We start from the raw sequence: 17,161 nt of genomic DNA, 5'->3' as shown, positions 1-17,161 counted from the left end.
GCAATGTGACATTGCCGAAATATAGGAAGTATTTATTAAAGTTTCTTTTAATTAATATTCCAGTATATGTTCTAAATTCCTTAAATAATTTAATAGTCAATAGTTATGGGATACTAAGGCAAGTGATGTGAAGTCATCAGCTTCTATATATGAGTTGCCCTGTCCTGAAAATACTTAAGGCACAAGCTTTGTTTGCTTACACTTGGATAAAGGATTAAACCAAGAATATAATTTCTTGGCATCTTTAATTTATAGGTTATGATGGGCAAGTATGCAGGACATGTGATATTGACTGTTACTTTTTTGATAATGATTCTCTTAATATTGTTTGATATTTTAAGATTTATTCTGGTTTTATATGTATTCAGTTTGTTAACAGCCTTTCCATTCCTGAAGTATGCCATAGTACAAGAAAGCAAAACAGCATGCCTCTATCATCATGCAGAATTATTTCAGCATTATACAGCTGCTTTAGTTTTGATTAAGAATAGCATGTTTTTCCGTGCTATTCTTACTGGCATTATTATTATTATTAACATCAGACCTCCATGAAGTCAAAAACACTCATTGCAGGAGGTACTCACTGTAACACAAAGTCCATCAAACTTGCTTTAAACTCATTCAATGTATATGCATTTACCATTACCACACTCTCAGACAATTCATTTCACTCCAACCATCTCTCCATGCAAATAGCCTACTCCTTATACAGTTTCCAGTGATGGCCCTTCATTCTACTCCCCTTTTCCATTCTATAAAATTTCATCCACATTAACCCAGAAACAACCACTTAAATGCCTGAATCAGGGCTTTGCAACCTGCATTCCCTCAATCTGTCTTCATATCCCACATCTCTAAGACCAATTAGCACCTTAGTCAGTCTTCTCTAGATCTTTTCCAATATATCCTCACACCATGAAAACCAAAATCTGTGCACAATAATCCATATGAGGTCTAATAGGCCTTATACAGTAGAATCAGAACCTCTTAATTTCTGCAAGTTAAGGTCCTCCTCATCATTGTCATAATCCATTGATGTTCTCACAATTTTTTCACTGTGACTCTAAAATTAAAGTCTCTGTTCAACAATTTGGGGGGCGCTAGTGGGTCAAGCGCTACGAACGTGTTTGAAGAGCTCCTGATTCAGATAAGTTTTACTAGGAATAATTAAGTATATATGCGTAATTGTTTAAGTAAGAGCGGCTGTAAACGTTGTACGCTACCGATATTATTAGTGTGGGTTTTTTTTTTCTTGCTTAAACTAAATACGAAAACGTTAATATTAGACCTAGTAACCTGCAGAGAAAAAAAAAAAAAAAAAAAAAAAAAATGGCGGCGGCATTGTCATTCCAGGATTTTAATTTGGATTTCAGTTGGTTCGTTAAGTGTGAGGTCTGTTATATGTATTCCTTCGACTACGTAAATGATTTGTGGATGTTTAGTGCGGATGGAAGAAGGGTGTGTGCGAAATGAGACCTGAACGAGGAATTGATGAATGCGAATATGAAGTTGATGACAGAAAGTGCTAGTACCGATTGTGTCGTGAGTGCACGTTTGAAAAAGGATGGCGAGAAAGACAGGTGAAAAAATGTTAAAAAATCAGGAAAAAAGAAAAAGAGCGATTTGACAACCGTAACGGATGTTAAAAGGGACGAAAGTGAGGCGGAAAGAAACGAAATTGAGAGAACGAATGAAAGTAGAAATGGCGTGGTGCAGAAATCGCAAGTAAAAAAAATTGAAAGAATGAATGATAGTGAAAAAAGAATGACTGATGGCGAAAGTTGGACGCATGTTGGAACGAAAGTACTGAACCAAAGAAAGATGAATGACAGTAAAAGTGAGAAGAATTATAGCGAAAGTTGGATGCATGTAAGTCCGAAAGTATGGAACAAAGAAAGATATGTGAGAGTGAAATTGAAGAAGAATGATAGTGAAAGTTGGACGTGTGTTGGACCGAAAGTACGGAAACAAAGAAGGATGAATGAGAGGGAAAGTGAGAAGAGGGGGTCGAGAGTTAGAAAGTTAGAAAGATTTAATGATAGAGTGAATGTGTCGCGAGGTTCAGAAGGTGAATTCGATTGGATGAAGCAAGAAATGAAATGGATGCGGAATGAAATTAAGAGAATTCAGGTCAAAACTATTAAAATAAATCATGATGGCATGAAAGAGATAACAAAAGATGAGCGAGTGGCGTTGTATGGCGACTCCATTATTAAAGGTGTGCTAGAGGATAAAATGCACAAGGTATGTTTTCCAGGCGGTAAAATGAGTAGAGTGATTGAGGCATTGAATATGAGGCGGGAACGAGCAAAAGAGTTCATTGTATTAATTGCTACAAATGATTTGAGAGAGAACAAAGAGCATGTCAAAATGAATGTCAGGAGACTGCTTGGAAAGATAAAGGAGAATAGTGTGACAGGAAGGGTGGTCAGTGTGTTGCCTAGGTATGATTGTGGTGAAATGAGGTGGAGAGCAAGGATTATGAATGATATTCTGGCTGAAATGTGTGAGGAGATGGGAGTACAGTTTGTTAATGTGTGGAATGAGTTTGAGGGACGAAGTGAGCTGTATGGGAGCAATGGACTGCATTTGAGTGGTTATGGTGTGAGTCGCTTGGAGAGACTGCTGCTGGAAGGTAGAGAAGTGAATAGAGAGAATGAATCAGATCGAGAGGGGAGTGATGTGGAAGAGCAGGAGAGTAAGACAGGAGAGATTGAAGGAGTGGAAATGAATGTGGAAGTGAGTGGTATGAGTATAGAAAATGAGAGAATGGGTGTGCAACAGGAGCAGGGAAACGGCGAGGCTCAGGGTGGACAGGAATACACAGCGTGAGAAAGGTGGATGCTCCAAGAGGAGGTGAGAGAATGTGTAGGCAGGAAAGTAATGGGATGATCAGGGATCAAAAGGAAACAGATGGAATTCCAAAGGGTTCTAAAATGAAGAAGCAGAAAGGGAAATGGCCCCAGTCCAGCATGGAGAGATCACATCGAGTGAGTGATATCAGTGGAACTAGCTGTAGATCCAGAAATGAGTTGTTGTGTTTGTATACCAATGCTAGAAGTATAAGAAACAAGGCGGATGAAATGGTTGCACTAATTGCGTCTGTGCACCCAGAGATTGTCGGAATAAGTGAGACATGGTTAGATGAGGATGACATCCTGACAGGAATAGAGATGGAAAGGTATGATGTGTTTCGTGAGGATAGAAGGGGTAAAAAGGGAGGGGGAGTGCTATTGATGATAGAGAAAGAGTTATGTCCATACCAGGTAGAGATGCAAGAGGGAAATGGGGCCAGTGGTTTTGAGGCAGTATGGTGTGAGATAGAGGTGAATAGAATCAAATACTTGGTGGGATGTTGTTATAGACCTGGTAATGTGGACGGTGGTGATAGTGAAATGTATAGTCAAATAAGCCAAGCAAATAAGAAAAGGGTGATCATTATGGGTGATTTTAATTATGGCAATATAGACTGGAATGAAGAGATAGCAACTGGAAGTAAAGAAAATGAGTTTCTTGAGTTTTTGAGAGATAACTACCTCAGACAGTATGTAACAGAGGGCACAAGAGGATTAAGGGTCTTGGATTTAGTCATCTCATCGGAGGATGTAATTATCAATGAGGTATCAAATCATCCACCAATTGGTGAAAGTGACCATGAGGTGATTAGTTGGGTGGTTGCCAGCAGTGCAAGGACCCCCGTGAAAAAAGGGTATATGTGGAACTACAAGGGGGGTGATTATGAAGAGCTCAGGAGACAGCTTGCAGGTGTAGCATGGAATGAGGAGTTAGCTGGAAAAGAGATCAATGCAGCTTGGGGGATTTTCAAAAAATATTTAGTGGATGCAACGTCTAAATGTATACCACGGGTGAGAAGGTTAAATAAGTTAGGTGTGAGATGGATGAATAAAGAGATTAAGCATGCAATACAGAGAAAAAGGGCATTGTGGAGGCAGCATAAGAGAAGTGGAAGTAACCAATTTCATGAGTTCTACAAAGACCAGGCAAGGAGAGTGACTTGGTTGGTGAGAGTAGCTAAAGAGAGGTATGAACAGCAGTTAGCTAATGAAGCTAAAAAGAATCCTAGGGAGTTCTTTCGATATGTAGCCAGCAAAAGAAAGAATGATTATGGAAGGATGACATTGATTGGAGGAAATGGTATAAAGACAGCTGTTGCAGAATGTGTGGTGGAGATACTTAATGAGCAGTTCATAAAGATCTTTCAATCTTGTGAATGTGACTTCATGGAGAGATTAAGAGCAGTTGATGATGGGGAGGAGAGACTGACTGTAAGTGAGCAAGAGGTGTTTGGGGAGTCGAGTAAACTAGATGTAAATAAGGCTGTGGGACTTGATAATATATCACCGCGTATTCTGAAGGAATGTGCCAGAGTGTTGACACCTGCCTTGACATATTTTTTTAATACGAGTCTTGCACTTGGTCAAGTCCCTAAAGAGTGGAAGGAGGGCAAGATTGTGCCACTTCATAAAGGAGGTGATCGAACTCAAGCATCAAACTATAGGCCTATCTGTGTGTCAGGTGTTGTGGTTAAGTTGTTGGAGAAGCTTGTGAGAACTAGGATCCAGAGTTGGGTTGACAACAATGGTATAATCTTTGATGGACAGCATGGATTTGCTAAAGGGAGGTCGTGTTTTAGTAATCTACTTACTTATTACAATAAAGTGACTGCTTCCTTGGACAGAGGAGAAGGATGTACTATACTTGGATTTTGCAAAATCCCAGTAATATACTTGGATTTTGCAAAAGCTTTTGATAGAGTACCTCATGATAAGTTGACAGTCAAACTAGAGCAGATGGGGTTGGATATTAGATTAGTGCATTGGATTGGAGACTGGCTATCTGATAGGTATCAACAAGTTGTGTATGGGGGTGCGATATCCAGGAAAAGGAAAGTCACTAGTGGAGTGCCTCAGGGATCTGTTTTAGGGCCATTACTATTTAACTTGTATATTAATGATATTGGCGAAGATTTGGATGGAGATATTCAGTTGTTTCCAGATGATGCAAAGTTAGGACGAACCATAAAGAGTAGTGAAGATGTTGTGGCCTTGCAAGAAGACTTGAATAAATTGAGTGATTGGGCAAGCAAATGGGGATGCGAGTTCAATGTTGCAAAATGTAAGGTTTTAAAATTTGGAAAACAAAGATGGGATGCAGAATTTATGCTTGGTGAGAATATATTGTTGGAAGTAGAGGAAATAAGAGATCTGGGAGTGATGGTGGATAAGGATCTAAAATTTAGGGGACACATCGCCAAAATTGCGAAGACAACACAAAGACTTCTGGGAATGATGAGGAAGACACTGACGTGTAGAAGTAGGGAGATTCTTGTTCCATTGTATAAGGCTTTGATTAGGCCACACATGGAGTATTGTGCCCAGATTTGGTCACCTGGTTTTCAGAAGGATGAAGAGATGTTGGAAAGGGTCCAAAGGCGACTGACTAAGGTAGTTTCTGACCTCTGGAATGTCGAGTATGAGGAAAGATTGAAAAGATGTAATTTGCAGAGTCTAGTGGAGAGAAGGAAGAGGGGAGATATGATAGAGACCTACAAGTTGGTAAGGGGTTGTTATAGGATCAGTGGTGGAGAAGTTCTACAGAGAATAGTGGGAGATCAGGGGAGAACCAGAGGTCATACCTGGAAACTGTATAAAGAGGGTGTGAGTAGGGGAGTGAGAGGCAGGTTTTTTTCGTGCAGAGTTGTGAATGATTGGAATGCCTTGCCTGAGAGTGTGGTGTCTGCAAGGAGTTTGAATGTGTTTAAGACCCGGTATGATGAGATGTGTGTGAGATAAAAGGACCTCCTAGATGAGTCTTTGACTCCATGAGGTCTTGTTTTAATAATAATAATAATAATAATAATAATAATAATTTTACCGTTAATTGTATACTCTGTATCCCAACCTTGCTATCAAATTTCAAGACCTTGCCCTTAGCAACATAGAACAGGTAGATCCACTCACATGCCTACCATACAATTTATTCAGATCCTCTTCTAAGGATACAACATCTGTCTTCTCCTCATAATGCTTCCCAACTTTGCATTATCTGTAAACATTTGCAGATAATGGAAAGTTGGGAAGATTGCTACATATCTCCAGTTAAGCTTGGTTAATAACAAAGTTTACTAAAAAGATTACTGATTACTAACTTTTTGCTTTGGGTTCATTATTGTTTAACTTGTATAGTAAATAATAATGAACCCAAAACTGATCTCTGTTGGCAATATGTTAGCAACCTTCTTCTGGGTTACAACTTCTTCATACACAACTTGCTGATACCTGACAGCTAATCACACATCAAACTCACTAGTCTGTTATTCAACTCCATCCAAAGCAAATATCCTTACAGACATGTATAATACTATGCATTATGGGAAGGGTCATCACCCAGGCTGGTTTTGACCTTTAATTTGGTCTCATCAGTGGAAGTCAGACCCTGAGGTGATACCAAGGTTGAAGTAATGCAGAAGTCATATTTCCATATATGAGTAGCCAGAAGGTGTCACACTTTATTATTACTGTCGTTACCAGCTTGTCATATGGTGATCCATCAAAGGCCTTTAAAAAATTTATCTACATCTCTGTATATGTGTCTCCCTTATCTAGTGAATTTGTTATCTTGTTATAATACATAAGTAGATGACTAAAACATGACTTCCCCCTACGAAAACCCATGCTGACCATCAAAAAAGAATACTCCTATTATCACCCCAATTCTGAATCTTAGTCCTCACCAATCTCTCTCTAACACCTTAGTTACAACACCAAGCCCAGACTTGCCTATAGCCTCAGTCATCCCGCTCCCCTTTGTTGAGTGGAATAATTTTGCACTTACCCTTTGCAAGACTCATCTCAAGCAGGTGTGCCAAGGATGCTGTTAATTCTCTGGAGCATTCCTTCAAGACATCTGGCGAAGTGTTTGCGATATGATATGAGAAGGAGAAGTGATATAATCAAGACATATGAGCTGATAAAGGGTTTTTAGCAGATTAATATGCATTAAGTTTTTCATAAGGGAAGAGAGAGAGTAGAACAAAAAGCTGTCTCTATAATTTGCTTAATGACACTGTCAGCAGGAGAATGAGAAACAATTTTTTCACAAAGAGTTGTTATTGTGTAGAAGTGCAGAATGCTTTCCGGAGAGCTTGATGAGGATAGAAATAATGAATGAGTTTATGACAGTTTGATTAGCATTTTGCATGAGAAAGAGGATATTCTATAATGAGTCTCTGAATCTATGGTATGTAGGTGATGATGATGATATCCAAATAAAATAAGAAAAAATTCTTTTAAGCATATTACATTATACAAAACAATATTATTATAATGAATCAATGATTTTTGAAATATATATATATATATATATCATAATATGTTAATATTTTTATTTAAAGGTGTTTAAATGACATAAAAAGAGCATATAAATAAAAATCGCTTACACTCCAATTTCCTCTAGAATGTCATAGTAGTCATAAACACTGGTTGCTTTGATATCCACAGGTTGTGGAATATACTTTTCATAGATATCAAACACTGCATAAAGTAATTTAACATAAGAATTCTAAATTCATTAAACATAGTTATTTCAAAATAAATAAATAAATAAATATTGTAGATATAAACCATATGTTTCAATGAGTAAGCAAATTCTTCAGCACTATCTTAAATTAAAGTAGATCCTGACCAGCAGCACATTTATCTTTCTTTTATCTGTCTTATGATTTGCCCATGTAATATGATAACACAGACAAATGACTAGTAAGTAGACATATACTAGTAACTAGTGATTTATTTATACAAAAAAGTTTATTTTATATTTGTTTACTTAGATTATTTATCAAAATTAGTTATGCCAAAAATATCAGCACAGAATTTTAGCAAAAAAAAAAATATATATATATATAATATAATAAATAAATAAAAATAAAACAAAAACTATGAACTAAACAAATATCAAAAGTTTATGTGGATATGAGTAATGGACTTAATTTCATTTATTAGATAGTGGAAAAAAAATCACATCAATAATTGCTGTTACCTGTTCTTTATAATGTGCAAATTATTCTCATAATTTATTTTTTATATCTTATAATTCCTAAATCTTCTTCTTCTTTTACTACGCGTTATTCCCGCTTCCCATGCAGGGTCCGCGTGTTACTTTAGATGCGACTTCTTGTTAGTACTACTCCCAACCGACCCGTCACTTGGTCTGCCGCTGGGGGGGGGGATATATTTTTGACTGTAGAGGTGTATGTTCATGGGTCCGGTTTGCCTGTTTGCGGGTTGAAAAACGACAGATAAAATCGCAGAAAAAACCCTACTGACCGCGCCCAAGACCGGTTAACTTAGCTATGCTTGAGGAAGATCCTCAAATTCCTCACGTCTACAACGGGAATCGAACCTGGGCCACTCCTTCCCCAGGCATATGGTTGCGAAGTGCAAAGCCACTAAGCTAACCGCGCGGTTTATAATTCCTAAATACGTTTCTTATATTCTTATAATTCTTAAATGTGTTTCTTATAATTTTAGAATTTGTATCTTATTCTTTGTTACAAATGGGGTTCCGCAGGGCTCAGTGCTGGGACCTATATTGTTTAACTTTTATATCAATGACATTGTCAGTGGATTGCAAGGGGATATTCAGTTGTTTGCGGATGATGCAAAGCTGGGAAGGATTATTAGTAATAGGGCAGATGTGGTAGCCCTGCAAGAGGATTTGAATAAGCTAGATAGATGGGCAAATGAATGGGGTGTCGGTTTAATGCAGCAAAATGTAAGGTCTTTAACTCCTCCCATAGAGTATATACAGTTCCCCATCAATGGGAGGAGTTAAAGTGGAGGAAGTAGGGGAGACAAGAGATCTGGGGTTGATGATTGATAGAAACCTGAAATTTAGGGGACATGTTGCAAAGGTAGTGAAGGTAACACAGAGGATTGCTGCAATAATGAGAAGGACACTGACCTGCAGAGATAAAAGGGTTATCATTCCGTTGTATAAAACTCTGATCAGATCACACTTAGACTATTGTTCTCAGATCTGGACCCCAGGATTTGAAGGGGATAAATTAACTGTGGAAAGGGTACAAAGGCAGATAATAAAGATGGTGTCAGGACTGTACAATATTAGTTATGAGGATCAGCTGAGGGAGTGGACTGCAGAGTTTGGTGAATAGAAGAAGGAGAGGTGATATGATTGAGACTTTTAAAGTGTTGAGAGGTGGTTACAGGGTTGACACTTGGGAGTTCTTTCGCTTGGGTGAACAGTGGGAAGGAGTCATGACAAGGGGCCATACCTGGAAGTTACGAAAGGAAACTGTGAGAAAGAGGGTGAGGAGTGGTTTCTTTGCATGGAGGGTGGATGAACCATGGAATTCATTGCCTGATAGAGTGGTGAGAGCAAGAACGGTCAATGCGTTTAAGGAGTGATATGACCTCCCTCGATGAGTCTTGATCGATTTGTGTTTCTTAGAAAGGCCCTCCCACGATGAGTCTTTTGACTCCATGGAGGCCTGAATAATAATAATAATAATAATAATAATAATAATTTACAAGAGTTGTTAAGTCAAGGTACTTAACAACTCTTGTAAAGAATTGCAGATATCTGGAGAAGGTTTTGTTCAATAAGAGAATAAATCAAGGAAACTAAAACTAGTAGGGAAGATGTTTAACTCTGCTGTGGTGATAAGTATGAGATTAAGAAAGATCACAGAATGTTGAATGCAGTTTCTTAGGCTCAAATCTGAATGAGACACTTATTAAAACATTCAAAGGTTCATTGGATCCAAGGGATATTGTAATGTATGTATAATAATGCCAGAAGTATCAGGAACAAAAGTGAAGGAGTTTCTGGCATTTGTCAACTTTAATTGGCCAAAAATGATAGGATATAGTGAAACTTGATTAACAGAGGAAGACACAGTCACAGGTACAGTATGTAAGGTATATTCCATTTTCAGTGAGGACAGAGAGAACAGCACTTGGAGAGGAGGTTTGGTTTGCTAAAGAGTGCAGAATTATAACGAACAAAAACAGGTGGAAGTTCAGTAGGAAGGTCAAGTTGAAAAAGTGGTAGGGCATTTCAAGCTATATGGCGTGAGATAAAAGCCAACAGGATAATATATATATAACTAGTCAGCTGGATTGGCAGGGGGGGGGAGCAGAAGGAGGTATGAAAGACATGCATTGCTAAATTAGCTAGATAAACACAGGTCAAGTAATCAGGGTTGCAGGAAATAGATTCAAAGGAGGAGACGACACAGGGAAGGAGAGGAAATGCAATTTATGTAGCTACAGAGATATGATTACTTGGAACAGCATGTGATGGAAGATAACCTGGGGTTTGAGAATATTAGAACTGGTGTCAGTATCAGACACTTTGTCCATAACAAAAGTAATCACTTTGCCTCTGATTGAGGTGATTGATCATACACAGTCTTGACTTTGGAGCTGGCTAAACATATGAGTGTGTATATGAATTTTTGATTAAGAAGAGGTATATGTGGAAATCTAAATATAAATCATTAACATATTCGAAAAGAAAAGAAATATTATTATTGTTACACCCTCCATGGAGTCGACAGACTCATCATGTGAGGGTGTAATTCAACTGACAACATACGTATCATATAGAATAATAAAGTCCTTAACACTCCTTGCATTAACAACACATTCTAGTAATGCATTTCATTCACTGACATGTACTCCATGTAAAAAATCTACTCCTCACACCCTTCTTCACCACACATTTACATAACTTCCAGGAATGACCTCTGATTCCTCCCCTCTCACCTTCTACTCTTTTTATAATCCCTTCTGGATTAATCTGATAAAATCCTCTCACTAACTTAAACGTCTCTATCATATCACCTCTCTTTCTCCTATTCGCCAAACTCTGCAATCCACATCTCTTCAACCTCTCTCCATAGCCAGCATTCCAAAGTCCTGATATTGTCTTAGTCACTCACCTCTGGACCCTCTCCAATGTCTCCATATCACATTGAAAACCAGGTGACCAGTCTGAGCACAATAGTCCAATTGTGGTCTGACCAGTGCCTTATACAGTGACACAACCACTTCCTTATCCTTGCATGTTAGAGTACTTCATATAAAGCAGCACTATGATGTGCAACCTTTGCAACCCTAGCAATATGCCCTTTAAACTTCAGTCTACTATCAACCATCACTCCCAAATCTCTAATCTCATCCACTTCCTGCAGTATGGCACCATTGATATACTACACAGCCTTATATTTCTGCACTCCCTTCTCAATTCTTCCCGACTTTGAATCATCAGCAAATAACTTAACATTCCCAGTCATTCCACATGATATATCATTTACAAACAAGTTAAACAGCAGGGGCCCAAGAACAGAACCCTGGTTTACATCACTGGTTACCCCTCTTTTTTGAGACACTGCTCCATCATACACAACCTGCTGGTATCGTTCAGAGAGCTAATCTCTGATCCATCTAACCAATATACTGTCTATTCCCATCCTCTGCAGCTTGTATACCAAATTATCATGTGGTAATCTATCAAACGCTTTTTCCAAAGTCTATGAATATCACTGTATATGATTCTCCCTTATCTAGCACACTTATCACCTTATAAAATGCAAGTAAATTACTGAAACAGGACCTACCCTTTACAAATCCATGCTGACCTTCATAAAGAATGCCATGTCCATCAATTCAATTCTGTATTGTATTCTTTACCAATCTTTTCAACACCTTGACCACAAGTGCAGTTATATAGACTGGCCTATAGTTGGAGACTATTTTAAAACCATGCTTGTGGAGTGGTACTATTTTGCCCTATTTCCACTCCTCAAGAACCTTAGCCACTGCAAGACTTTCATTAAATAACCAGGTCAAGGGCATAACCAACTGTGGTGCACATTCCTTAAGCATACAGTGATATGTCATCCATTCCCACAGCCTTATTCACATCTAACCCAACTAACATCCAATACACCTCTGTTTCTTTCACTTTCAATTCTTCTAATACTTGCCTCTCTTCTATATATTGTACCGGATCATTTATACCAGTATGATATATGCAGATAAAGTGTTCATTCAATAATTCCACTATATCCTTTGCAGCCGTTAGTCTACTGCTATGGCTATCCACCAATGTTACTCTGCCATAATCATTTTTCCATCTGCTTGCCATGTAATTGAAAAATTCCCTTGAGTTAACCTTGGCCTGACCAGCCAATCTCCTCTCATACTGCACCTTTTCTTTCCTTACCATGCTCATCACCTTTCTAGCCTGCACCTTATGCTCTTCATGGAGCTGATCACCACCACCAACTGCCTTGTACCTCCTCCATAACATTTTCTTTTCCAGCACAGCTTGCTTGATTTTGCTGTTCATCCATTTCACTCCCACTCTATTTACTCACTTGATCCTCAGTATGCAGTCATACATTGCTTTTGTCAGATACTGCCTTGTGAGTTTCCATGCATTGTCAAAATCTTTTCTGCTCAGCTCATCTACTCAAAGTACTGATGCTAACTGACTGCAGAGATTTCTATAATCACTTGATTTATACTTCCACATGTATCCATTTTTGGAAATAACCTTTTCTTGTTTCATTACTTCCCAAACAAGTACCTCATGATCACTCTCACCATTTGGCAGCAGTATCAACACCTCATTAACAACTACATCTTGTGAAGTTATCACCAAATCCAAAACATTAAAGCCTCTAGTTGCTTCAATCACATGCTGCTTGAGATACTTATCCCTCAGAAATTCCACAAACTCGCTCTCCTTGTTCCCATACACTATCTCCTCCTTCCAGTCTATATTCCTGTAATTAAAGTCTCCCAGCAGGATCACCTTCTTTTTACATGCCCAACTAATTAGCCTAAACATTTCACACTCAATATTTTCTGCATTCCCTGGCCTATAACAGCATCCTATCAGATATACTAACCTGTTTATTTCAACTTCGCACCACATTGATTCAAAATCTGTGCATGCACTATCAACTTCCACTATTTGCAGACACAATTCCTCTGCAATCATTAACAGCACCCCCCCCTTTCCTCTTTTCACATCTCTATCCTTTCGGAAAATTATATATCCTTCTAATTCTATTCTTGACATCACATCTTCCTCAGACAACCAAGTTTCGCTTATTCCAATTACTTTTCAGCATACCGTCTCAACCAATGCCACAAACTCAGCTCTTTTGTTTTGAATACTCCTTATATTTGTGTATAACATAACAATTGCTGTGTGTTTGAGGCCATCCTACCAGCAACAACATTCTCTATTCTGGCTGCTATATTACACCTCTCTCTTTGGTTTGACCACTCCCATTTATCTGATCCTGACTGATTTCCATTCTTACCTGTCTCATCCTCACCTTTATCCATTCCATCTCCTTGTGCTGCTGCAACCACATCTTCTGTCTCATATCCAACTTCCTCCTGCTGTACAGTCTATTGATTTGTGCTATCCTGTTTCACAGGTAGACTCTGATCATTTGTTACATTAACTTCTTGACTCTGTGCCTACTCAGAAAACAATAGCCTTTCTAAATGTCCAATACCAAACCCATTCAAATGTAATTCATCAGGTTTATACCATTTGAACTACCCTTCATATTCACTCCACAGATTTACAAATTGAACTCCCTTTGCCTCACACAACTCAGCCATCATACTATTCATTATCTCTGCTCTCCTTCTCAATTCACTGCTATCATATCTGGGCAACATGCCTACGACTTGCCCAACAATATTATTCTTCTTCTTTACCTGCTGCAACAACTTCTTCAAATTTCTATCAACATTCTTCTTCTTCTTCTCCCCAACTAAGTCATTTATGCCCATGCCTACCACTAATTTTGATGCCGGGTATTTCCTTTTCTGCAATGCATCCATTATTTGCTTTATTGTTCCACCAGGAAAGCATGTTTTGTGCACTTTGTTAGTAATCACACCTCTAATGATTAAGTCTCCCATACACTGATATACGACTATCCTTTGATTCTTTCTTTATTACATTAACTTCCTCCTTCTCCTTATCATCAGCCAATCTCTCCTGTAGCTGTTTAATATCCTCTTTCAGATGTTTCAGCTTGCTTTTCATTTTCATTAACTCCTGCTGAAGCTCTTCTACTACAGTCCCGACGCTTGCTCCCATTTCTAATTGCTCAATCTATCCAAACACTTTTCACATACGTTAATGTTTTCCTTCTTCTTGTTTATGCAAACAGTCCACATATCTTTCACATTTTTTAGTGCACACACATATAGCAGTTTTTTGCAACACATCAACTGTGAAAAATTCAAAGCAAAGCCAGACTTTCATACAGAAGCCTTCTGTGATGCTGACGTACTTTAGATGCCATCTTTAGAAGCTGAAGTAGTGCAACAAATAAATAGCACTACACAATACAGACAACAAAAAAATGTCAACAACACCACTGAAGGAAACTTGTATCCAAAACTGAAAAAAAAGCAGCACAATTTGGGACAAAAAGCCACACTGTACACTAATTAAAAACACTTTTTTTTTTTTTATCACAGCTCAAAACTACTGCTAGTTGAATTACACAAAGGTAATGTATAGGAAATATTCAAGGGTATTTATGAATGAGTAACATCATAATAAGATTTACAAAAGAAAAAAAATTGAAGTTATATAAGGAAAAAGGTGATGAGCAGGCTAATGAGCAATATAAAGTACTGGCAAGAAGGATAACTAGCAGATGGAGGAAGGCAAAAGTGATATTATGAGAGAAAATTAGCAGAGCAGGCAAAAAAAAAATCCCAAAGATTTCTTTCACTAAATGGCAAGCAAAAGGAAGAATTATTATGGAAGGATAATTTTAATGAAGGCATGGAGGTGACAGAAGCAGCAGAAAAAATAACTGAATTTGTGAGTGATCACTTTTGCAAGTGTGTATCATTCAGAGAGATAATGCAGTGACTGATGTGATAAGAATTCAGATGAGAACAGAGGCAGAGGAATTCAGAGTATTCAGGATATTAAGAGCTATCAAAGTGAATACCACGGGGATGGACGAGATATCAGCCTGTGAGTTACAGTCAATCAAGTGCAAAAAGAAATGCCAATGATTCCAAACCAGACAGTTTAAATTCTCAGCACTGGACCAAGCATGCTTAGAGGGTAGAAAGAGGACAAAATAGTTGAATTACACAAAGGAGATTCCAAGACTGATGTTTCAATTATAGATCAATTAATATATCATGGGTGGTGGTTGAGGAATTGGAAAAGTTGTTTAAGGGCAGAATTCAGGATAGAATATGATAATCTATGATTGGCAGCATGGCTTTCTAAAGCAGATGTCTTGTCTTAGTAATTTACTCATTTTCTACAATACAGATGCACCTGAGTTGGATAACAGAAATGACTATACAATGATGCTGTTGGACTTTGCAAAAGCATTCAGCAGGATTCTGCATTCAGCTCTATTATGTATGGATAATGGAGTGGCTGATGGAGCAATATCAAAGAGCAGTATATTGCAGTACAATCTGAGAAAATGAAGTGACCTAGTCTGCTGAAGGCTGTGTACTTGGGCTGCAGCTATTTTAGTTTGAGCAGTAATATATAGGAAATGATTTGACAGGAAACTATCAGCTGTTTGTTGATGATGAAAAACTGGGTAGCTTAATAGTTATTAAAGATACAGATCCTAAATGATTTTAATAGACTGATATGTGGCAAAGTGGTTTAATGAGACAGTGTGTAAAGCAATGCATTTTGGAATGAAATTTGGTCAGCAGCCAAATTGGTTTGAAAGTGCCAGCTGTCATCTGATTAAGTAAAGTTAAGTTAAGCAAACCCAAGCCTAGATAGTACTTGGGAGAGCGACTAACTGGGTACCTTGGGTGGCTACTACTGACACAAAAATTTCTGTTGGTGAGAATGAGGATACAGAATAAAGTTAACAACAATGGCATTCTCTTTGATGGATAGCAAAGATTTGCTAAAGGAAGGTCATTTTACTATCTGCTTACTTATTACAATAAGTATGAGGAGAGTTGTTTGAAAAGTGTGGTAAAAAAAAAATAAGTTAAACATATTTTATTGGAAAAAATCACCTTTATTTCTCAATATAGTCTCCATTGAGGTCGACATATTTGATCCAGCAAATTTCCAATTTTTTCATCCTATCTAAAAAGTAGCATTTGTTAAATTGTGCAAAATAGTCATTGACAGCCTTGATGATATCCTCGTTCGAAGAAGTTTTTTTCCCATCAAGCCAAATTTTTAAGTTTGGGAACAAGAAGAAGTCACACGGGGTCAAGTCTGGAGAATACAGTGGATGTGGAACCAATTCGAAAATCAATTCATGCAATTTTGCCATTGCGACAGCCAATGTGTGGGATGGTGCATTGTCTTGATGAAAGAGCACTTTTTTGTGTGCCAATCTTGGCCATTTTTTTCTTCAGTTCTTTTTTTAAACAGTCCAACAATGACACATAATAGATTCCTGTTATTGTCTTACCCTTTTCCAAATAGTCTATCATGATAATTCCTTGGGAATCCTAAAAAAACAGTGGCCATCACCTTTGTTATGTCTTGACTTCGTCCCTTTTATGTTAATTTTATATTCTGCAGTTTTCTATTATCTTTCACTTAAGGACATTGGCTATTCCGTTGCCGACAAATTTATAATTGTTTAAAACGACTGCGCCAGCCGGCAACTGAATTCTGATACGCAATTAAACAACTCAAAATATTTTAGGGATCACGGGATTTCCAGTCGTGGTCCCCCCCCCTTTTCTTATGGCAATGGATTCTCCCTTTACTCATGCAGGTCCGGAAATTTAATAAGTGGTAATTCAAATCTCAGAAAACGACACTCTCATGAACTTTGGGTTAAAGAAATACATTTAATTTAAAACACTAACATATATACACTTTAAATAGTAATTTTGATACTAAAGAGTCTGAACTCCCCCCTTTTTATGTTAGGATATCCAAAATATCTACTCCTAAATTTATTCTAACAGTCCCACACTTTCTTTTGTGTTACTATGTTCAAACTCTGTTAATTCACACAGAGTTACTCAGTTCCCACATATAAAAACAATACATGCATATAGTTATATACAATCCTTATAGAGCATATCAGACGTATTCCACCTTGTAA

The 17,161-nt window shown here is 37.8% G+C and overlaps 1 protein-coding gene across 5 annotated transcripts in view; it reads right to left on the bottom strand.

Moving 5' to 3' along the window:
- The window catches only part of LOC150108743 (twitchin-like), a 2,666,638-nt gene that overhangs the window by 327,568 nt on the left and 2,321,909 nt on the right, over positions 1–17,161 (bottom strand). For all 5 annotated transcript variants that reach the window (XM_090390962.1, XM_090390961.1, XM_090390964.1 and 2 more), the window contains one exon: positions 7,460–7,553. In XM_090390962.1, coding sequence (XP_090247088.1) covers positions 7,460–7,553 — 94 coding nt within the window. The remainder of the gene's footprint in view (positions 1–7,459; positions 7,554–17,161) is intronic.

Source organism: Typopeltis vanoorti, chromosome 3 (genome assembly GCF_054136105.1).
Source record: "Typopeltis vanoorti isolate ZY-2024b chromosome 3, IOZ_Tvanoo_1.0, whole genome shotgun sequence".
Classification (NCBI taxonomy): domain Eukaryota; kingdom Metazoa; phylum Arthropoda; class Arachnida; order Uropygi; family Thelyphonidae; genus Typopeltis; species Typopeltis vanoorti.
The sequence above is the reverse complement of the archived record's forward strand: the minus strand, read 5'-3'. Positions and strand labels throughout refer to the sequence as shown.